The sequence below is a fragment of the Varroa destructor genome, unplaced genomic scaffold, assembly GCF_002443255.2.
Source record: "Varroa destructor unplaced genomic scaffold, Vdes_3.0 BEIS01000004.1, whole genome shotgun sequence".
Classification (NCBI taxonomy): Eukaryota; Metazoa; Arthropoda; class Arachnida; order Mesostigmata; family Varroidae; genus Varroa; species Varroa destructor.
Window position 1 is genome coordinate 19172380 of NW_019211457.1, and position 19007 is coordinate 19191386.

Below are 19007 nucleotides of genomic sequence, written 5' to 3' on the forward strand. Positions count from 1 at the left end.
TCGAAATAAGGTTATCGCCTATCGCAATGTATTAGTAAAGCCTATGAGAAGTGTTGAACTTACCCTCCGATTTGGCTGTAAAAATAAATAACAGTCATATGAAAATATTTGGTTCTAGAGTAACACATTGTACCATTATACGTATGTGCTTTTATTATTTAAATACAATACCACTTATTTAGAAACGAGGATTTCATTTAGTTGCGTGTTTTTTTTCGCACTAGCTTTCGCTTTTTCCAGGGTAAATTCCAGACCCAGTTTTTCTACGCCGCCACCCTTCTGTCTCAACTAATCTAGTGCTGGATGATTCAACTTAGAGAACAGCCACATGCGACTTGGGCATATACTCAGTGTTCCGAGCCGAGCCTACCCTACCCTACCCTACCCTACCCTACCGCTAGTATAATTGAGAACTCAAAACCCCACAAATTACATACTGGGTAGGTAGAATAAAAGGTTAAAGGCTTTTAGGTTGAAAATTATTGTCTAAACCTTCCGAATCATAAATGAGTCATTTCAACGTTTTTGCATGCTACTATACTTTATGTTTACTACGTGGAACTAACAATGACCGGTATCCTTTAATTGGGTGCTCAGTGGTTGTCGTCGCCAGTAGTTTTTTCACCGAGAACCGATAGATTCTCGGATTTGATCAGTGTTACAGATTAGTGCGTAGTGTTTAACAACTGCGTTGATAATTAAAGGCTTCACTCTGGTGTTCTGATATGGATACAGTCAGAAAAGTGTTATTATGCCAGACTACCCTTTGAGTAAGGGTAACTGAAATACCAAAGTAGTTTCATATGCTCTACTCAGGAAGTAGTTTCGAGGCGTCGGCTGTCGATTTGCGTCTCCATTGTCAGGGAGAAGTTTTACCGGGATCGAAGTGCAATCCATAATAACTAGGTGCGCTTTAGTGAAATAAACTTAAGACCCTATTTAAAAATAAATTTAATATTCTCAAATTTTCGGAAATCACGTTCTGCGAATAATTTTTTTTTTGCCCCTGTTACGTAAATGTTAGTTGATTTAGAACTAGAAGTTAAAAAAGTGATGACTATTACTATTGTACTACTACTATGTCAAGTGAAATATGGTACAAACTATACCTATCAAGCGAAGCATTTAAAGCCTGCATCTGGCAGTTAGAAGAGTTGGTGTGTTTACTGCCGAGCCTTAAAAAGCTCATATACCATGCCTACTCTTTTTTCGAATAGGCCTTAGTCGGCTAGGAGGCGCTGTCGAAAAGCCGTGCGTTTTTTGCCGCAGGTATCTAGCAAAAGTTCTATGAAAGATCGTGCTAAACATACCTGATCTTGCTAGTGATCCAGCCCGTTGCAAGTAAAACATGCGCAATAATCGAAATAATAGAGGGTGGCCATGTTCAGTTTATGGGGAATCTGATTACACGAATCGTTGATAAATAAGTGCAGTGAGGCTTTTCGACCTTCACAGGGTCCTCATGTTCACATTGTCGAGAGCGATTTAAAACTGACCCCTTCCATGGAATAACTTCGTTTTAAAGGGTAGAAATTACTAGAACAGAGCTAGAATAGACACCAAAAATATCCATTGCTTACAATAGTAAGCATTGAAAATAGAATAAAGATCGTATGCGCTTTTGCACGTATTTCTTCACAGTGATCATCATTACAACGAAGTGTACGTAACGTCTACTAGCGAATTGACGCCTTAACAGCGGCGAATCTGACGCAATCTATCGCAATCGCGGTGCATTTCGAAAGTTTCCCGCTACCTTTACAGATGCAGAACATTTTTATCTCAGCCCTGAGAACTAATATTCAAGTTCTCGCTTTTATGTCATAATTTGCTCTAATTTCTTGCAAAGTACGTCGACCGATGCGGATTGTCAAGATTAGATAGCCTGGCAGTCCTGCATAGACTACCTGGACTAGTAGTAACAGCAGCGTGCTATACATGAATAGATCGCGTAGTGGAAAACGTGCTTGCCTTCCAAACTTCTAAAAAGGCTTAAATCCTAGATTTCATGCTGGGAGCCAACCATCTGAAATAACGCCTAACGCTAAGGAATATTTGTGAATGGCTCACAGCACTCGGTGAAATATTTCGGATGAGTGAGAGTCCCATTGATTAAATTGTATATTCCTGAACTTGCTTTTGATGTTTAAGTAATCCCTTCTAAAGTTTTCGTTGGGTAAAATTGGCTATTGTACCTATCCCCATGAACAAACCGTGCTAGTTAACAAGTTCCTTGACGTTTTCTACCTCTGAACATCTATTTTTTTTTTTTTTTTTGCTAAGCGGGACATGCAAAGATATCGTAGACATAGTTTTAGGTTCAGTGCGCTAACATTACCCTTTCATTTTTTACAGGTAAGTGATCGCTTGTTAGGAGGATCAAAGCAAGGAGTTATAGTGAATGATTCTAATAGTTGTACTAAACCACTATAATCGCTATGTCTCTACCGAGACACTGTAAAGGTACGAAATTCTTTCTTTATTAGAAAGGAGTTGAATTAGAAAGAAGTTACTGTAGAGGGGATGCGCGCATCCAGCATTCGAAAGAAATCAAATTTAGTCGGGACTGAGAGGTTACTTTTTAAAAACATGCATGTTGTATAAGTAAAAAGAAATCTCAGATCCATTTTTCGTTTGATAAAAGTCAGACAGAAAAGCGCTAGAGGCGAAACAGTTTAAAAAAAAAAAAGACTTTCTGCTTGTGATATTCTGTAAAGCAACTTTAAACATATGCGATCGTCTGGATTCGTGTCCAATGAGAAAGCTTCACTGCTGTTCTGTAAGTTAGTTAAAAACCAACGCAGTGGGTCTATCTATTGTTCAAAAGGTGTTTTCATTTTGGCTGGAAGTACATTTCTTGCGCATGTCTTAAAAAACATAAAGAAGTGAAGGCTGTGTCATATGTGGCATCTTTTTTCAAGTTATTAAAAAAGAATTATAGTGCATAGAGTAAGGCCATTGGCAAACAATTCCACGAAGCAGAAAACGGAGGTAAAAATACTAGTAAGTTACCAAAATGGGTTTTTAGTAAAATAGCCTGTATATATATACATATATATATATATATATATATATATATATATATATATATATATATATATAGATAGATAGATAGATATATATAGCATGTTTGAAGGAAACGTCAATGAGTTTCAATATAGAGGATAACTATTTGACGTATTTTTCGCTAATTAAGAAACCTGAGATTTGTTTAGCTGAATATCTATTTTTTGTTAGATGCAATTTGTACATATACAAGCTACATCACTTTGCCCCAATTGTGCCCTGCAGAAAAAAATTATTTAGCTGAAGTAATATCTAAGCAAGTACCGGCCCAAGATTTTCTTCTGTTCCAAAACCAGCGGGAAAGATAACACTTGTGTAATGTTTATATTTCGGATACGTTTCAGTAATTCACTGGGAAATTGAATACGTTGATCGTTCCAACTAGTGATAATCAGCGTGTTGATTTTGAATTGAATGTCTTTTTGATAGCACCACATTAGCCATACGTTCTGAACTGCTCGCTGCTGTGCATCAAAAGATAGCTCACACCTTAGCCATATGGATAAGGTGATTTTTTCCAAGTGGATAAACAATATATCTATATCATCATATACTCGTACGGTCTGCAGGAATTCGACATCAGACAATGCGTTTAACGGATTAAGATGTACCCCTCAAGTGAGGGCTCACCGGAAGAGGTACTAGATCACTTAGAAGGGACCTAGTACCTCTTGTCGATCACGATCGAGTGTTCTGGACCGCTCCCGCATTTTAACTGATTTGCTGCCAATGCACAACAGCCAGGCCCCCTGAGGCAATACTTGCACTTCCATTAAGCAGAGCAGTTCGCTAATAGGTCTGATACGTCTCACACGGGACTTCGCCGAGACTATTTTTTTCACTATTCAGTTAAGGAAAGATCGGCCAATTAGACATGGCTCGTGGCGTGCGTGCCCGTTGCAAAGTTCATTGCGAAAGTTGTTGTGATTATAGTGTCAGCTGAGTGCAAAGTTTTGTTCCTTGCTACAGTGGTAGCCATCGAGATATTTGGAGCGAGGTGGCTCTTCAAATTTAAGTTGCAATTGGTGGCTTGTTTGTGTATTATCAGCATTCATCCAAATCCTCTGAACCAAGCAGCCTAACACATTTTATATAGAGATCATCTCTAAGCAAATGCCCAAAAGAAGAGCATAATATTGGTAAATAACTATGCGTAGGCAATTCAGGGAGTAAATGAATAACTGACGTAAAACAATCGACGACTCGCTCGTCTAAAGATTTTTACAGATAAAATAAAGAATCTGCAATTATATGTGTCTTTTCTCTGTTCTATCCGACGCCTGATCTTCATCTGTAGGTTTTTAATAGAGAAGATAATTTAGGCAAAGGTTGACTGAAATGAATAGTCTTGAGGATGACAGTCAAAACAGAGGAAAAGGTATGTCCTGTACGGACAGGTCCGGTACGGACGATATCCTAACGTCAAGCGTGCTGAACTTGTAGGGTTCTTGTGTCCCTTTCCCAATAGAGGACGATCCTGATCTGTCCTTCGCACTCGTCGCCGATCAGAGATAATAGCAGACACGCAAAGACCGGCCAGCGGCGGCGGCGGCGGCGGCAGCAGCAGCAGCGGCGCTCTCGTATCCCGTATGGATGTAAGCCTGGCGACTGCGATAGCGGCGCAGCCGGCGGTAGTGGCGAGGGACCACAACCGGAACCCCGAGCCGATAGGGACACTCGTGGGTTGGGCAGGCATGGCTCAGAATTTAAAAGCGGATGGCGGCCAACCACAGACTCCGGCTCCGAATAAGGGGGAAAGGTCCCCCAAAGGACAAGAGGCCATCGTAAAGCGATAGCTGAGATAACTGTTGGGCTCGAATTCTGCAGCGAGTGGAGGGTAAAAGACTGGATACACATCATGGTTGAAGTTGTGTTTGCAGAAAAATAGAGGGCTGCGAAAGGGAATAGAGAAAGACCCTAAAAGAAAAAAACGCGATGCTTAGAGACCCGCCGGAGAGAAACTCCGGGGGGTGGAATGGCTGACTCTACCGTCCCGCTTTTGCGATTACAGAGCACTGGTCACCTGGAACAATTTTACATTCGACTCGTTTGTTTCACTCATTCGCGTTAGAAAGTAATGAATGGTATCTTACGTTATCATTACTCATTATTCCATTAGTAGCTCTAATACTATCAACGATCATCCTAAAAAAAATAGATATGACGTACGATCAAGACAACTTCCTTTGATATATCTTAAAACGCATCTTTTAGGACGGATAGGCAAAAAGCAAGGTGCCACGCATGCAGATATGATAGCTAAACCAGATAACGAAGGCATTTATTAAATCAGAAGTGCATAAAGTCGTCGTGTATATGGATGTGATGCCTTGTTACATCCATGATTCCACTGCCCGTTCTAGGTCGGACGATGAAATGCCCTCCGACAGCGCTTCATCAAAAAGTCTACTTATTTTTTGTGCTCAAGCTTTTCACAGCTTTGCATATGCGCTGATGCCTCTTGACGGGTTGTCAGTCAAAGCAGCCTGCAGGAACGCGATTTTGTGTAGGCTAAATTTCTTTTTAGTTAAAAGGGAGGTCTTTAAGGGTAGGGAAACCTTTAGAGCTTTTGTGAGCTACATGCTCGCGTCTTCATAGATGATTATAGATACACATTATGTTTATGGATTTATAGAATAAGAGCTGTGAGTATCTGGAGCTAGGTGAAAGGAAGACGAATCGTTGCTTGTATTTGATAGACTATATGGCCAACTATTTTATATAAACGTTATTATAAACCCGCGATACGTGGCTCTGAAGTCAAAGCTATTATGAAGAAAACGCAAGGGAAACGTGAATTACACATATTTGTATATGCATATCTGAGTATTGAGATACTATCTCTGGCTTTTACCATTTTCGAATTCATGGCGAAATCCGACATATATACAATGCAATCGTATTATTATTATTATTATGAAGTAACTATTTATTGAGAGTATGAGTTTTCCCTAAATCAATTCTCCCACGTGAGTCCAGTTCGAGTTTCTGTTAGGTTCTTCTTTTATCTAAGACGAATGTATCTCCGCATAACCTTACCGTAACTCAACTTGTGGTTTTAACGCTTAAATATGAACTTTTTTCATAACATCGTCCAGCATAGTCCTAAGCGTCCTAGATCGACTAGTGCCGTATGACCATACTGGCATCGCGGCGCCGTGTCTATACATATGTACTTGTAAACCATATGGTATGTGCTCACAGACACCCGTCGCGCACTTATTGCGCTAATTCGACATAGCGTTTTTCCTGGTGTCTCTTGCTTTTCGTATCCCATAAGAAGAGAGGGCTTGATTAAATATGGAGCGCATTGCAAGGAGGGACGCCACTCCTGCGGGTTTGTTTCTACCGCTCATCAGCCACCGCGACAAAACTAGTTCTCCCTTTAAGGTGGCTATGGTTGGCCTCTCTCAGACGCAGTCTTGTCTGCCTCTGAATATATCCTATCCACCCTATGGTATCTTGCACGGCGGTTTACGCAAGCCAGAACATAGCATATAACTACTGTCAAAAATTGCAATAGCAGCAGCGGCATCTCTGTTTCTTTATTTGCCTGCGTTGGCAGTGCTATATGTGTTGTCTCACGCTGTACTGACCTTGTATCTACCTCGATGGGTATTGCTTTGCTCTGTTGTACTCCATCTGACAGTATGTTAGTCAGTTGCTCTCTCGCCTCCGTCGGAGCCCTTGTCTGAGGCTGCGCCCTCTCCGCGCGCCGCTTGCTGGCAGCGGTCATGGTGCTTGAAGGCAGGCAGGCAGGTTGGTTGATTGGTGTTAGCATCTTGGCCGGAACGCGACGACGAATCGACACAGAACGGTCGAAAGTGTCGAAGTGAGGCGATAACAGAGTTGTATGTAGTTGAGCCGTACGGCGGCAGACAAGGAGACAACAGAAATATCGCTTGCTAGTCCCGGTGTTGTCTCTATCTTCTGTTATTTTCGATATCTAAATTACTGCACGAACTGTTAAGCGCGTTACAGTATATGACCGCGCGTGGCAGTAGCTTCACACCGAACAATACGAAGAAGCGCTATAGGAACGCCGTTGTTATTCAGCCTCGCGTTGTCTGCCAATCACTAACTATCACTATTTAAGCTATTTTGCCCCGTCAGGGCCCCTAGCAGCAGCAGCAGCAGCAGCATCGTCGTCTCTGTGTGTGCGTGAGTTTGTGTAACGTAGTGTGTGTGTATCTAGCTCGATTAGAGTCAGCCAACGCTAGAAAAGGAAGAAAAGGAAGAATTAAATAAAGTTCGCACTACATGTCGCAACATGAATCGTTCTACGATATAAACGTTTACCTACGTGTACAGTCGTACTCTGAGCTGAAGTGCCCCTAATGAAAACACTCGTAAATTATAGCTGAATTTGAGTTTGTACGTTCGTTGGCTAAGCTTTTGGTAGCTTTGATCGAAGAGAAAGGATCCACCACTGTGATCCATTACAAACTGCAACAAAGCATGTGCATAGCGCCTGCGACATGAAGCAGTTCTGGCTTAATCATTAGCCTCGTCAACCCTCAACTAGAAGCTTTGTCCCTTGGGTGCTACCAACCCGAATTCGAGACCGTTTCCTCACGCTATTCTGTGTTTACCACAGAACCCGAGAGCTCCCTACGGCCACTTTACGGACTAGCGTGAGCTTTGGTCCAGTGATCCACAAAAGAAAAACGGCCAGGCGCCCTCTTCAGTCTTTGAAAGTAGAGCGTATTTGGAATCTATGCCCGTAGTGCGACTTTACGAAGCTACATTTGGTGTACCCTTGCGTGTCGTGTTCAGCTTATATCTGCCGCTATTATTGGCGCCAGATACCAGCAATTTGTGAAAAGATTAGAGTTCCTCCTTCGAAAGCGTCCGACCCGTAGCGCACTGTTGGTAAACCATCAATTAGCATTGTTGTCGGACCAACTTTTTTTCGTTTCACTTTAAGTGGAACAATCCAAAGCAAAAACGATGTTTGTTAACCTGGCCAACAGCTTGCTTGAACCTGCGGCAAAATGGGTCTCGTGAAGTGTGACTCCCGAAAAAGCCTCTATTAAATAAAGAACCGTGAGTGTTCAATAGTTGCCTTAATTCACTTCTCTGTTCACTTTTAGCTCAAGGGCCACCTGCCTCGTTCTTTCACTTCTTTTTTCCGGTTTGTTCCCTCAAAACCGTGAGCGCCATAAAAACGTTGCCGCTCGTGGATTCGCACCCAGTACATAGTTGTTCATCTGCGTGCGTGCGTGCGTGTGTGTGCGTGCGTGTGTGTGTGTGCGGGGGGGCTGTTTTGTTCAGTGTGTGCTTTAAAGAAAGCGCGCGACGAGCTAATCTACTAACGTCTCGTTCTACTTACTGCTGAAGTGTTCATCGAAGCAGTAGCAAACGCCAGAAAGGACTCGGCTCTGTGTCTTGGTGTCCCCTACATATTGTTCTGTCGTCATAAGAATTGCTATAACCTCTACCGTTGCAACAAGCACTATTTGAAGTCGTCCCCGCGGCAGCTGTTGTAACTGTCGTTCGTATTATCGCGTTGGAGCGAAACAGGTACTCTTCCCTTTGCTGTAAGGCCGCTCGCGCCCAATCAGTCAGTTTTCCTTCCTTTTGGATACGACACCCAGAATGGTTGTGCTGGCCAACGCGGGGGACGGACGATCTCCGCATGCGGCCCCGGTTGACCAAACACAACAGCAAGAGCAGCAGCAACAGCGAAACGCCGAAACGTCCCGAGTGCAGTCTAACCTCACTGCTAGTCCTGTCGCTAAGGCCAAGAAATGCGTCAATATTGCCAACCCCCCCGAAAACACCCCTATCATCGCGTAAGTAATTAATCTGCCAGTCATGTGCAGCCGCATTTCTATTCTATACATGGTGTAGACTTGGGTTTTATCTGTTGTATGTTAGTAGACAGAAGCGAAAGCTATGAAGTGCTGATGACAAAGGCTGATAGATCTGCACGATCTAACCTCATAATTTGTCCTAAGATATCTTGAATGTTTAAAACGCTTTTATACGTTTAAAACAATACCTATTTATAGACGACGCAGTAAGCCCTAAGTATCTTCCCTGCACGTGATATTATAATAACACCCATAATAATAATGACCTATTCTCCGTGTCAGATGCATGTACATGTTTACAGACGCTGTCTAACGAAAAAAAAAAAAAAAAACCAAACAGTGTGTAGCGATATTGTCCAAATTTAGCAGCCTTTGCCAAATGTATGTCTCTTTGGTATACACTACGTGTAATATTTCGTATGTGATAATTTAACAACATGGCGAAAGGACATGCGTGTTCTATCGGATGGCTGTCAAAAATTATGTAAGCGCAACTACGATCTTGTATTAAACAGGTAACCGATCTGATTAATGCCTTGTGATTGTTCAGTGATACGACGGCCGACAGTTGTCATGCGCGTCCAGCAAGGATAATGCGTGCAATATGACAAGCGAACCATTCGAATAGTTAAAGGGGATGCTGGAAATATAATAATAACGATGATTATTATTATTTAACTTATTATATACGCTTCCCCCTTGTATATAGCGACGGTGGAAGACCATTGAAGTGACAATGAGCAATTCCAGCATCAACAGATGAAACGTTCAACTTAGATTGAATTTCGTTTTGTCAAAGTACCATACGTCTCCGTTCTTATATCGTTATGCTTATACGTTAGCATTTAAGGTTTTTAGTTACATCTTTGAGCATGCAAGGAGCCGATGTTATTCCACTGTTGCCGTTGAATTATTTGTTCACTTTTGTCAAAATAAATGTTTTAACTTTTATTTAAAATGACGCTGTCGTCTTTGTCTCATTACTAAAATCGCCAGGATGGTATTGATACCTCAACATCTCTTAGATCCGAAGCCCAAAACAGCAGCAAAGCGCTGCATCCCGAACGATAACGTAGCTATTGACCCAAATTAAAAACAAAAGTTGCTCCTAAGGAAACTCTAAGAAAACGTTCTCATATGAGGAAAAACGTGTTCATTTATGAAGCTCGAAAGGAAGGACTGAATCTGACGCTAAGTTGTCTGGCGTCCCTCAGATCGAGACTGACGGGAGGCGACACGCGTAATCCGTCAGAGTTGGCAATGTGCGTGATCGCGCTGTTTGCTTGCCGAGTTCTCTTCCTTTTTGTTATTTGTTATGGTAAGGTTAACGGCCCACTCTGTAGCTGCGATCGAGGCTCAATCGGTCTCGAGACCCGATCCTATCGACGCTACTCCGTAACACCACGGCGATTCTACCACAATCTTTAATTGTCTCGAACGTAACAGGCCATTTTGTTGTGGCCTTATTTCTAGTGCGGTTGGATTGGTGCGTGCGGCCATGCACGCCTCATCCTATAAGTAAAAGATATCGTTCTTTATTTGGACAACTGTGAAGTGTCACCTCTTATGTTTGTCGTTAGTTGCAGCATCTCGGAATGCCAGTGCCCATCGAGCTTTAAACGAGTTGCGTTTACTATGAGATCGTTAAGAAAAACGAGTTCGACAGCAAAGTTCGTTTGTGTATTTATGTGGTCGTTATTGATTTTTCTTCGAGTTAATCTTCCGTGCTTATATTGCTTTTTTTGTTATAATCGTCTGCTATATCTGTTGAGTTGTTTATGTTGGAATGCACCACGATGTAAAAACACCAACGTGAAATGTCCCATTAAAAGAAAACGAACACGGAAAATGATAAAATATTTGTCTCTAACTACGACTGTGACGTATTCTTCAATTCCTACATTTATTTCGCCCTATAGGACTGAGTTTCACTCGCTCGCTTCGCCCAGCTTCGTCCCGAGTTACCGTAGGCTAATACATAGGATTGAACATTGGACAGCAACTTTACTCAACGGAACAATGAAGACGTCAAGCGCATTGTCTATCCATAACCAGCTACAACTCGCCATATTTGTTCGTCATTAACGCCGCTCTTTTTATTTATCTAATCTTAATTAAATTTATCAGCTGTATAATTCCGCGGTGTTCAGCAACGATAATGATTGCGGTTTACCCTCATCTGTATCTAACAAGCCAGACATAATTCCGTCCATCATAGCAGAGCTAACGGCTGCAAGTGCTGCCGTATTTCAATGCCTGACTATGTTGTCGTATTTCGTCTAGCGTCTTTGATGCCGTTCTGTGAAGCCTCTTTAAAGACAATGGCTACTAGAACAGCTTAAGGTAAGGTCAGGCCCGGCGGCCTCAAGAGCCGACCACCGGACCAGAAATCGTCCGATAGAACACAACTTTCCGCAACGATCGAAATTGTATTTACCTTGATTTAACCACTACTACTAACTACTACTACCGCTAAATTCGGGGCCCTATAGAACAGGACTTGTGCCGCTTCATCAAGCCGACTGCATCTGGCCCAAGGACGCGTCTCGAGCTACTTTCATAACTATAACCAATAGCAGCATATGCTATCGCAAAGAGAGCTTCTTTTTTCAAGGAGGAGCGTTTTAGCATTAATAGTGGTAGCCACAACTATATCGATTAACTGTTTCATAAGTAACGTCAGTCTAAAGGCTGAGAGCCGTCAGTTCCGTTGCGATAGGAAAGGATTTCAAGCTACCTAAGCGAATTTATCTGCCTATTTTTGTACGCTGAGTAGAATATTTGAGTTATTCGAATTATAAACGTAGACCATATGGTGGGGGAATGAGGTAGTTAGCTGTTCGCTTCGAGTCACTCATCTTCTCGGCTAGATATGTTAGAAAAAGGTGTTCCAGCAAAACTAAACTGGATGCACTGTGAGGTTATGCAGTAAATCTCTTTACAGACCTTATCGTATTGCCACTACAGTGGCATAATTACGCAGACATTTCTGATCTTGCGGTATGTTATTATAATAAGCCCATTTCCATGCGATGTTCCAGTCGCTCGTTTAGGACGCCGTTTCGCTGCAAAGAAATCAGATCAACCAGCTCAGACCAATGCGTGTAGACGTCAGATCAGCATCTATGGAAATTTCAGTTCGTTCGGATTCCATTGTTGGTTGAAGTGGTCGCGTTATGCGAATGGATCCTTTCTGCTATGATTTCTATGACTGTTTCCACTGGCCATTTCGCCCTCTTTTACGCTATAAAAACATACACCTATATATTCAGACACAGGCAGGCAGGCAGACAAATAGCTGCCATGTCACAGTATGAGTGCACTTTAGATCAGCACACAGAGATCGAAGCCTGGTAATATTGCTACTGCTTGCCTTGGTGCTGTGTGTGCGGTGTCCGTCTCTGCAGATTTTAGAAATAGTCCGTGAATCCCCACCATGGCCACTAGCAATTTCGCTTCTTCGGTTCTCCAGCGACCACAGATCAGTAAACAGAGTCAACAGTAGTGGCAGCAACAGCGGGAGCCGGCCGTTTTCGCGCAGTCTCCTCGCGACCGAACCAAAGCAAGCAGTGCACGGTGCTCCTCACTTCGTGATGCCACCCACATCGCGTTCCCGTGACGGAGGTCCACCAGAGCGAAGCTCACCACGCATTGCAGTATTTATCTATTCGATGTAATGCCGCTGCTGTTTCCGGGTGCGGGGCAGAAGTCCCGTAGCACAAGACTCGGTGGGCAGACACAGGCAGCGCAGACGGACGGACATAACCATTGCCACGAACAGACATCACCGACTTGAAACCGCTGCCGCCGCCGCTGAGAAAAAGGCTTGGAGCAGAATCGCTGAGCGTCACCAGCCGGCCAAGCGGTTTCCCTGCAGGAATGAAAAGTGCTGTTACATGCACGATCACTGCGATTGGCGCTGACGCACAAAATTGCGTAGCGGCGCGCCATAGAGACACCGCTGATGCTGACTGCTTTGTTGGTAGACTGCAGATAGGTCGATAGACCGACAACGATTCCTGCCTTTGGTAACGCGTTAACGTTGAATCCTAATGCACAATCCCTAAGGAGTGCGTGCATATCACTATAGTGGCCTTCCAGCGACAACTGTAGTATTAATGCTACGCTACCAATCGGTCACATCCTAGGCAAACTGTTACGTCAGTTACGCTTATTTGCAGAACGTTATTATTATGATCACCATTATACGGAGTGAGAAATAAATGCTTTTTTTTTTTCCATTCAAGTTGAAACTTAGTGATGACTTACATGTCTACGGCCAGAAGGTTGAAAAAAAAAAAAAGCTTTAACTTATCCCGAAAGATTAGATCGATATTTTCCTCTAACATTATTAACAATTTGTAAGTCCTACGGTGAAATATGTCTATATGTGTCAAATTTGTTTGACAGCTTTAAACAAAACTAGTCACTGCGTATCTAATGGTACCCAGTAAGTGAAGAGCTGTTTCTGTGTTAATTGTTCGCTATTAATTGTGCGTTTTCGTGCCTGAAGACGCGCACCAAGATTGCATCACTACGATCACACCGATGAAGGTGTCGCGTTCTGATTGCACTATCCCTATGATCAGTTGTAGATTTGTGGAAGATCACTATTGAGTTTGCTTAACATCGTTGTGGTTCTATGACGTCCATTCTACTATGGAACGTCAAAGTATGCGCGATCTTGGAAAGAAGGGCTTGGCATATAAATTTCCGGAATACTCGTTTTTTCCTGTTCGGGAGATAATTACCTAACCGATGCCAACAAATTACTAATGTTGTCTATGACAGGCTGCGGACATATATTTTTACCGAACTCGAGAATCAGCCTCATAGATAAAACAGTGCACAGTAAAAAAAAACTACCGTGCGAAAGTGACGTACAGATTCAATGAACCAACTCAGGATACCTAAAACTGGGACGATGCACTTGTTCTAATAATGGATATATATTAATTAGGGGCAGTATTCGCTATTTGTCGGATTAAACATGAGTCGGATTTACAACGGTAGCATTGTCAGCCGCCGTAGCCGGCGATCCTTTGTGAGGTCGGCTCGAACTCCAAAGCTGAGCATCGAACAACTTACGGCGTACGTTCTGTTCATGTTTGCACTCCTATTATGTTGTTGTACCGTCAAAGGTTTTTATGTAAAGGTGTCTCGGATAGTGTCTGCGGGTGGAAGGAACGTAGTATTATACTACAAGCTGGTTATTCAAAAAACCTGAACGTACGTGCTCATGCTGAGTCCGAGTGTAAACTATTCTAACGTGTCTAGAGGTCTACTTAAATTGCAAATAACCTGACTATGATTTTAACGAACCTAGCAATAACAATCTTTTTCCTGACTATATGAAACTATATAGGGTTTTATTTTGGATAAAAAAAATTTGCATATACAGACAAGGAGTCTAGTCTTTGATTATCGTACACGTAGAGTTAGGTAACTCTAACTTTTAGTGAATTACGTGGAAACTTCGATATTACTATTAATGACGTATAGAAGAAACAGATAACCAAGTAGCAGTATAAGCAAATTCGTGTGAAGTTTACTGTAGTTGTATTTAGATCATTACATTCTCATTTTTTAACGCTCACACAGCGTCGACTACAAATTTATTAGGTGTATTAGTTGTGAATAATCCATAATTCTCGCTTGTTTTCAAAATCTCGTGTTCTAGGTATCAAAGCCACCTCTATAAGCAACTACGTTATTGCAGACTGTATATGAGTCCGTTTACAAAGCGTTATACAGCTGTGCGATAGCTATGAAAAACCGCCATCAGCTCCAGAAGGACCTTCGTAAAACAAGACAATACGTGCTCTTCTCTTAAGCACTCAGTCGCCTGTGCAAGAATTGCTAGTGCTCCTTGCACATAGTTGGTACGACCTGGTACTGCCATGAATAGAAAATTGCTCCTGTGCCACGGTTTTTGTCGGCGGTTTAAGTGAGTTTCGTTATTGTAAAGCTAATGCCTTTGTTCCCTTCACGCGGAAGAATAGAAAAGGCTTTCGAGCCCTTACTTAATAGCGTAAGCAAACGTAACAAAAAGCTAGTCACAAAAGAACACTCGTAAAGTAAATGACACAGAATGGCTCCGATGAAAAATCCATTTTTTTTTGTGCCACCCTGATCAGCCTTAAAAGTCGTCCTAAGGAGTTCGATCTCAAAACTAATTTTCTCCGTTATATTCCTATGTAGTTAACGAGCTCATGTAAAATCATGTAGAAGTTAAAATGCTTGCGGTATTTCTTTTGTTGACGCTTAAATTGAGTTTCGTCCCCATGTTGGCATTGGCTAAGCCCGTCGTCAAGATTAATAAACAATTTGGTTATGACCTCATCAACAAATGGCAATAGGCGCGTACTTAGGACGAAAGAGCACAAAAATAGAACCACTCAGCGTAGTTACCTGCTGGGTCCATGCGGCCCCTGTCTCCAAAACATTCTACGTACATACATTTGCTCGTTCTCCCTTTCCGTCTATTGCCTGTATACCTCACGGCTCTGTGCTATTTCTGTTGCGTGTGGTCTAATAGACGAAGTGAGGAGGAACGTGGCGTCCATACACTATTTGCATGGCTATACACATACTCCCACGCAAAAAGAGGCACACGCGCGTTTTGTGATGAAGTTTTCGTGCGGCCGAGTCAAACAGAACGGACTTTGACGCAGCGTTTGATACTTATTTCTGCAAGGCTGTCGCCGATGTATATTGTTACTGTAGTTAGATGTGTTAATGATTAAATATCTACTGAATAATGGATAATAATACGTACTTCTATTTTTCGTCGCGTTTTGCCTGTAGCTGGGGGCTGCAGTGATAGGCTTTAGTTAGTAGTGGATAATGCCTAGGAGTATAATTATTAATTACAATAATAAATTTTCAATATATACTGTGTTAAAGTTATAGACGTACTCAATATGTTTGTGAATTATCGATACGTATCTGATTCCATCAAAATGCTGTGGTATCTATGAGGATTCAGGCGATTCACAAGCAATGTTTTCCTTCCATGTGTCATCACGTGCTTTAGTGCACACGCACTTGTAGAAGGATCGACCACTTCTGTTCTTTTGAGAACAAAAGTTTCTTCGCAGTTATAGGGAGTTGCTACTGCTCCGACACGGCTGCCGTGATCCTCTACAGTTCAGTCGGATGTTGGGCTGTCAGCTGTTAAGCTGTTACCCTGCTGCGTCGTGGGACGACCTCCCAGCCAGTTTTTTTTGGTAACAACAAAAGTGGGTGATGTTATACCGTCAACAGAGCGAATGTTGGATAGCGTTCTTTGTTGTCTTTGTTGTTGTCTTCAGTGCTTCAAGGCCATGTTGCCGGCCATACCAGGTCATTTGCTTTTTTTTCGCGCTCTTCTTCTGGCAGCTGTATTCTGCATGGCCGAGTGGCCTGGTGACCCACTTTCATCACTCGTATGTCCTGGAGAGGCCCTCTACCTCAGGGCCAGAGCCAGACATCTCATACTAATTCTGTGTAGAAATCTATGAATTGGCGTCATTCCATGGAAATTTATTCCCTAAGAAACGCTATATGTACAATTAAAAAAGCCTTTCATACGTTCTCCTCTACTCGTTGTAGGTCCATCATGATAGTACCGTCTTTCTTTACTCCTGGCTTCATCTTTATCTAAATCAGGTGCCCTTATAATGTATATGATGGAATGCCAATGTTCTATATAAATGAAAAAGACAAATATGGCGGATTGCTAACCTAGCTGTGTAGTATTCTGTAGCTGGGTTCGCTATCTTTTACAAAGAAGGCGTTGTTGTCCTGATAACTGCTTTCGTACACCAGAAAATAAGCGTTGTTTATGGTAAACACGAAATTTAAGAAGAGCAACGATAGGCTATCTTTCAACAAGAATGTAGAGGTTCTAGTTGAAGGGTTGAGCAGTATTTTATTGTAAGTTAACAATATTCGACTAAGTAAATGCGTATTAATGCGTTTAATATTAATTAATGTTACTGGTTTTACGTTCGACACTGCCACTAGGTGTCGCTTCAGATTCGTTGCTTCAATTAGTGCACTGTCAAGTTTTCATTTACAATGTTTACCTAAAAGTAAAGAACAGTTATAGCAGTTGGATCGCTGAGTGAGGGTATAGTGAACGAAAAAAAACAAGCTCTACATTACCAAAGGAATACGCGACGCGGTTAGGTCGTCTTTTTTTGGCTGTACCTATTTGTATTGGGTTTACCGGCGAGTCAAGCCGAAGCACTCAGGAGCACAAAATCCAAAACGCTTTCCTGAACAAAATATGACTGCAGCTTTTTATAAATCTTGTAATATTTCAGTGTTAGTGTGGGTACCTTATGCCTTATTTTTGAAAAATCTAGAAATTAAAGCTGCTAACAGGTTTGCCAAACGTGGCATACCCGACAATTCCTGTTTAAATGCCTTAAAACACAATTGCTTATTGCTCAATAAGGTTGTCAATAGAGAACAATGCAGCCAAAGACAGGGTCAACAAATGAAGGTTCCGCGAAGGACTGACCATGTAGACGTCACACGTTTACATTAGAGCTAAAGGTGTGCCATAGAGGCTCCATAGGATGATGTTAGAATATTAAAAGTAAATCCGACAGACTTCGAAATTTTTCTAACTACAAGCTGCCGATAGACAACATCTGGCTGGAAGATACTCCGATTTTCTACAAATTTATGAGCGAAAATTGGTTGAGAAATGAGCTCAGAAGGGAAAACATCCTTAATTAGTCTCAAAAATTACCGCCTAATGATCAAGTTTTTGTTTTTCGAAAGCCACAGGGCTGTGGAAATTCACCGAAGATTAGTGAAAACATTAAGTAAGGAGACCTAAAGCGAAACTACGGCACGTGAATAATGCAAGCGTTTTATAAACGGAGATTTGAAACGTTGAATACCAGCGAGGAGTTGCCCAAATGTCCAGGACGCGAGGCATAAAAACGGATTATCATAGTCGACTTGGCAGGCTTGGCATCTAAAAGCTCTGTCGGCCAAAACAAACCATGATCTATAAACCGAAAATGCGGGAAAAAAATTTATCCCCGTGAATTAATTTTAGGGCAGTTGGAAAAGCAATTTGTAGTATTTTAGGCAACAAAAAAATTTTCGATCGCTATAGATGAGACACAGTGTAGTTGCTGCCGCTAGCCAAAATAGGCCAGGCGAGCGAAAGGCGTCGCTTTAGGGAGAAATCGAGTTAAGTGACAAAGGCATAGTTTCGAACGTAGGGCAATGGCGTCTGGGGCATTTGCTACTATGAGATATGTGCCAAAAACGAAATAATGAACGCAGCTTCCTCCTGCCCAAGAGGTTCGTGGACCATCGGTGCGGCAACCAATAGGACGCAGTCTTGATAACAACGCCAAACCTCATCGTTACATCCCAATTACTTCCTGTATAGAGCACAGGAATATAAAACGTTAATTTCAAGCCGCTTGATTATGCGGTTCATAGGTGCAACTAGTGAACAAGCACAGCCCACTATCGACTTGCTTCAAAAAGCAATAAATAGAAAAATGACATATAGGGCCGCGAATGCTAGGTATATGGCTGTACTGAGGCAAATGTGTGAAAAATACAGGTGAGTACTAATTTCCAGCATCAATTATCATTCTATTCTAATTAATTTAAACGTTGTTCAATTCAAAGTCCGCCGAATTCGCTTGTGTCGACATAGATATAGATAGATTGAAAGGAACAGCTTTCATCCATCCTAATGTAACTCTCACTATGATACTATTGGTAAATTTTGCTCTGAAGTAACTTAACGTACCTAGTAATGATAATAATTATTATAATAAAAAAAAGCTATCAACGACACACATATGAGAGCCTCGATAATAAATAGCTAATAGCTTTACTTTATGGTGGCCTAGTGCGGTTTAGTCTTTCTAATTTTTACTTATAGGCTACCAGCCTAGTTTATAGACTCTAGGTTAACGTACGTATCTATTTTTACAAATCATCTACCGTCGTCACAGCTGCATGCATGGTCCATAAGATAGAATGCTTTCGTGGATGTCGTAGAAGCCGCTCTGCGTGTGTTTAAGGCGAGGCTGACAGAAAATCAAAAGTAGAAGAAAGTCGTCTCTCTTTTTAGATCTATGTCCATTGACAAGAAGCCAA

At 42.0% G+C, this 19007-nt stretch overlaps 1 protein-coding gene across 4 annotated transcripts in view; it reads left to right on the forward strand.

Moving 5' to 3' along the window:
* LOC111250007 (uncharacterized) overlaps positions 1-19007 on the forward strand; it is a 78818-nt gene that overhangs the window by 5197 nt on the left and 54614 nt on the right. The window contains exons 1-2 of one of the 4 annotated variants that reach the window (XM_022804574.2): positions 6559-8112; positions 8407-8861. The exons of 1 other annotated variant lie outside the window; for it this stretch is intronic. In XM_022804574.2, coding sequence (XP_022660309.1) covers positions 8665-8861 — 197 coding nt within the window. In that variant the 5' untranslated portion in view covers positions 6559-8112; positions 8407-8664. Of the gene's footprint in view, positions 1-6558; positions 8862-19007 lie in introns of those variants that run through there. 2 more of the 4 variants (XM_022804573.2, XM_022804570.2) reach the window with 2 other exon arrangements.